This window comes from Octopus bimaculoides, chromosome 5 (assembly GCF_046866305.1).
Source record: "Octopus bimaculoides isolate indiv1 chromosome 5, ASM4686630v1, whole genome shotgun sequence".
NCBI classification, from domain to species: domain Eukaryota; kingdom Metazoa; phylum Mollusca; class Cephalopoda; order Octopoda; family Octopodidae; genus Octopus; species Octopus bimaculoides.
Genome location: NC_142932.1, coordinates 17,922,460 through 17,927,459, shown reverse-complemented (window position 1 = coordinate 17,927,459; position 5,000 = coordinate 17,922,460). Strand labels below are relative to the sequence as shown.

At 35.2% G+C, this 5,000-nt stretch overlaps 1 protein-coding gene across 2 annotated transcripts in view; it reads right to left on the bottom strand.

The window, feature by feature from the left end:
- LOC106877428 (uncharacterized) overlaps positions 1–5,000 on the bottom strand; it is an 86,107-nt gene that overhangs the window by 3,909 nt on the left and 77,198 nt on the right. For both annotated transcript variants that reach the window (XM_089352008.1, XM_089352009.1), the window contains exons 28-30: positions 4,556–4,618; positions 2,663–2,845; positions 1,159–1,245 (exon numbers count right to left, since the gene is read on the bottom strand). In XM_089352008.1, the coding sequence (XP_089208134.1) occupies positions 1,159–1,245; positions 2,663–2,845; positions 4,556–4,618 (333 nt within the window). The remainder of the gene's footprint in view (positions 1–1,158; positions 1,246–2,662; positions 2,846–4,555; positions 4,619–5,000) is intronic.

Sequence of the window (5,000 nt, the reverse complement as noted above, 5' to 3'; positions counted from 1 at the left end):
TATCACCAATCTAACTTTAGAGCTAGTTAAATGAAAATCTGAAATTATTAATAAGATAATTAGTGCAAATATGACATACTGTAGACACATTGTCGACTGATAGTGAGTATTTTCGTACCATCCAACACGGTTAAGCATTATTCTAAGACCGGAAGTAACAACTAGTGCACTGTCTGATATGTAAAGAAATATTTTGTTATGGAGATGTCTGAGAATCGATGTGGTCAAGAAGCGACACGAGCGGATAGTCAATCATAAAAGACGTCTCTGTTGCTAGTATTATCGCTCTTGCTAAGTAGGCGAGCTAGCAGAATCGTTAGCAACGCCGGAAAAAATTACTTAGCGGCATTTCGTCCGTCTCTGCTTTTTTTAGTTTAAATTTAGCCGAGGTCGACTTTACCTTTCATCCTTCCTGGGTCGGTAAAATAAGTACCAGTTGAGCACTGGAACCGATGTAATCGACTTACCCATCACCCCAAATTTCAGGCCGTGTGCCCATAGTAGAAATGAATATTGTTTCCCTTGCAAAGGAGAATCGTCAACACGTCGGAAAAAATGCTTAGAAGCATTTCTTCCTATTTTACGTTCTGATTTCAAATGCTGCCGAGTTCGACTCTGGTCTTCGTCTTTTCGGGATCGATAAAATAAGTATCAGTTAAGCACCGGGGTCGAAGTAATCAATTGAAGTTACCTCGAAGTTACTGACCTTGTGCCAAAAATTAAGCCGAATATTATTGCTTTTGTTCTTCGTCCTGCCACTATTGTTTTTCCTTATGTGGCCGATCTATAATACTTGTTTAGGTTAATCATCTTTAAAAGAAAAATTGCAATAGCACATTTTATCAGCTAAGGACAGCCGAAGCTTCTTTGAAGACCTCCTATTTTTCAGACCGACTGGAATGTCAAAAGAACTTTTCGATCAGTAATATTTTTCTACTATAAGTACAAGGCCAGAAATTTGGGGGAACGGAACAAGTCGTTTACTTCAGTCAACTGAAAGGATGAAAGGGTGAAAAGGCAAAGTCGACCTCGTCGAAATTTGAACTGAAAACATAAAAACGGACAAAATACCTCTAAGCATTTTGTTCGGAATACTAACGATCCTGTCGGATCGCCGGCCTTCAATCTATAAAGAATGGTTACAATAATGATACCTACTTGTGATGTGAAGAATTTCTCTCAATGACCCGGGTATTTTCGATTGTTTTATGGTTTTCACCACAAATGCAAACCAATACCGTTCAGCTGGAAAGCAACCAAACAAAATTTCAGAATTTTCTTTATACATAAATTTTCACTTATTTAAATTCAAATACATTTTAAAACCATTTCCGAAAGATAATCAAGTTTACTGACTGAATATTTCACATTGTTCCTTAAAAATTACTCGTTAATTTGTTCTTGTATATATATATATTTTGCAGATGCCATTCCGTATGCAGTTTGCAGTCACTTCATTTTTAAAACGTCGATCAGTTCACCAAAGTCTGCTAATAACGAATATATACCTAGCCTGCCAGCTGTTTGTGACATCTGTGATTTGTGAATAACTGCTTTAAATATTAGTGGAGCTTAAATTTGTCTAAGCATGCAGTTGATAGTGAATGTTTGCTACTTATGACAGTCAAATAAGCAGAAATCTATATTTAAAAATTTCACTGAGCACTTTTCGTTTACGACTGATACTTCTGTAATTTTTAGCTCTGTACATCTAGACTAGAAACTTTCACAGGACGACAACTCAAGTTTTGTGGCTTTCTTACACTGTATCCATATTAATTAAGATATACAGAATGTTATTTTAAACTAACACTGCTTCCATTGTTAACAACGAAATTTTATCTTGCCATCCGGCCATTTGCGACACCGGTAATTTGTGAATCACAGATTTACTGTATCAGGGGAGGCTAAATTTGTCAAAGCATGCCGTTGAAAGTGGATAAAATACTTGTTACTGATGACACTTAAAGAAGCAAATACTTGAATTGAGTAATTCCAGCGACACTGCTGAATATTTCCGTCTACTACTAATATTCTTCTGTGCTTTTTAGCACTATACGTCTATGCGAGATACTTTCTCAAGACGAAAACCAGCTTTCCGCGTTAAGTAAGATATACAGAATGCTATCGTGCACAAATTTCCAAACTCCAGATAGTAACTTGTTTGTCGTAAAATGTTAGATAACCTCTAAGGCATTGACCCAAATATAAAAAGCGTTTTAGAAAAAATAACTCGTTAGTTGAATAAGAACTTATATTTCGTTGGTCAGTTCACTGGTATTCTCAGGACAGTTGCATTTTGATAAGGTAAACAAATACCAAACAGTATACGACAAAGCGTCCAGCAAAAGAGGCGACTGTTTAGCAATGAAGAAGGCACGAGATTATAATGGATTACCAAGAGTAAGTGACCGCAAGGATAAAAGAAAGAAGCGTTGAGTAAACCAGTTGGCCTCATCTGAACTCATATATGTGTACACAGATGTACACATATATAAGTATATATATATATATATATATATATATATATGCTTTGGACAGATTTCTGGTAACAAAATGCCTATAAAAATAAGTACATACGTATATACATACACTCTTTCACACCATACGCATATATGTGCGCGCACACACACACACACACACAGTAACTGATGTAACTTACGTCCATAAACACATTTGATGGATGCTTCATTCCAGACTGTCTTGTCCGGACACTGCATAAGAAACAAAAGTCCGTGACTGCACTGGTAGAACTGTGAGATCGATTGAAACTTCGGGTAGTAACTGTTCGGTTGGCAGGGTATACACTGAGTGTTGTTAGTGTCAAATACACACAAGGGTGTGGCTGTGAGATGAAAAGAAAAGAAAATGAAATTGATGAAATATTTCCGTATTTTCCGACATACAAATCGACGTAGAACATAGGTACTATGTAAATATTCGTTCAAATATTGTCACTATCTTTCCAAACCATATTGCATTTCACATGGAATTTTGGATTCCTAGGAGCTGTCTTTGGTCTGTAAGTCGACTTCCCTCGTTTGGCTTTAAATTTTGTTTTGAAAAAGTTGCTTTGTATGCCGGAAAATAAGATAATCTGTTTTGTTATGACATGTGTTATGGAAAGGCTTACACTGAAAGGCTTACATTGAAGTTTATGAACTTAGGAGTAATAAAGACCGAGGTTGAACTTATTGAATTTTAGTTTATAAATAAAAGGCTCACAAATTTTGCAAATAAATGTTCTGGTGATATACAGCTATTGCCCCACTATCAATTCTAGATAGAGAAAACTTGTATAATACAGTATAAGCTATGGGTTATTATTCGACTGTTATTGCTAAATAATCATAATGTTGCATAGCAATCTCTTGGTTGGTTTCATTCTTCATTATCCTGAAAATCTTCCTCGGATATTAAAATTGCTTCAGTGTACTATATGTTGCAGTTATCATCTCTCTATTTTATTTTATCGATCTATTCAGATCATTTTAATCCTTGGTACAAACAGATGAATATGCTGCGCTTGCGGATAGTTAAATGTGTTATATAGATGCTGACGATGATTGCAACAAGAGCCGAAACTTATATAAAACTGTGTTTTTCTTTTACTGTTCACGAACATATTGTAAATGCATTGTTTATACTAGGCGTAACATGCCGTGTTCGTTAATATATCTATAGATATGTTCAACAGTACATGAGAGTAATAGAATGAAACACTATGAATACAGTAATTTAATATTAAATCTCGTTGCGAAGGAAGTGTAAAATATGTATTGGGTTGTCCGGAAAGTTCGTGCTGATTTATAGTAGCTTACCTTTCGACTTATTTGCCATGGAACCACCTAAATTCTGGAAAGAGGGTATTTTCAATTTAAAGGAAAGATGGAGACGCATTGTGCAACAAAATAGTTCATATTTGGTTGATTAAAAATGTATTGGCAAGTATTTATTGACCTTTCTCTTTCTTTTTAAAATCGGCACCAACTTTCTGGACAACCCGATAAATATGCCTATCGACTTAGTTTAGCCACTAATATCTGTAGGTTTATAAGCAATATGTTCGCGGATAGTTAAGGAGGGTGCACAGCTGCTGTTGGAACTCCAAACAGAGGTGAAATGTGCAGCATCAAAAGATGTCCTTTCTTCTTCTATGCATGCGTATTGTGTATATAGATGTAATGTTCAAAATAAATTTCAACATGCAATGTTGGCTAATAAGCCTATAGAAATGTTCTATAGTAAATTATAGTAGTGAAACGAAAAACTGATAACACAACAACAATTATAATTTCACATAAAATACGCTGAAATGTGTTTAGAAATTGTTATTTGTAATTCAATTTAACGCGTGAAAGAGTTAAGCTTTACGAAATTTAATTTAACCAGTGAAAAAGTTATGCTTTCTGATATTTATCCTTAAATCATTTACATACTATAAAACCAAACCACGTCTACACTAACATATTCGTTTTCTTTCGGGTTTTTTTTATGTATGTATGTATGTATGTATGTATGTATGTATGTATGTATAGAAAATAATGTTACCTACTTGTTGGATCAATTGGTTCATAGATAGAGAGAGGTCTTTGAGAAAAAGTCATGTTGTAGACACCTGCAGGAGAAAAGCGGCTTACATTTATATAGTACATGCATTTACATTGATATATACTCAGAAATATAAAAATGTATGTGCGTATATGTGCGTGCGTGTGTGTGTGTGTGTTTATTATACAACCCTTTATCTCTTGTTTCAATCATTGGACTGCTACCATGCTGAGGCATCACAGAGTGAAGTCCTTGGTCGAACAAATGGATGCCAATACTTTTTTTTTAAAGTCTGGTGATTATTCAATCAAATAGGTTTTGCCGAAACGCCAAGTTACGGTAACATGAACAAACTAACATCGTTTGTCAAGTGGTGCCTGGAGACATGCACAAACAAGAGGACACACACGCATGCACGCACACACACACTAATACACACACATACACAA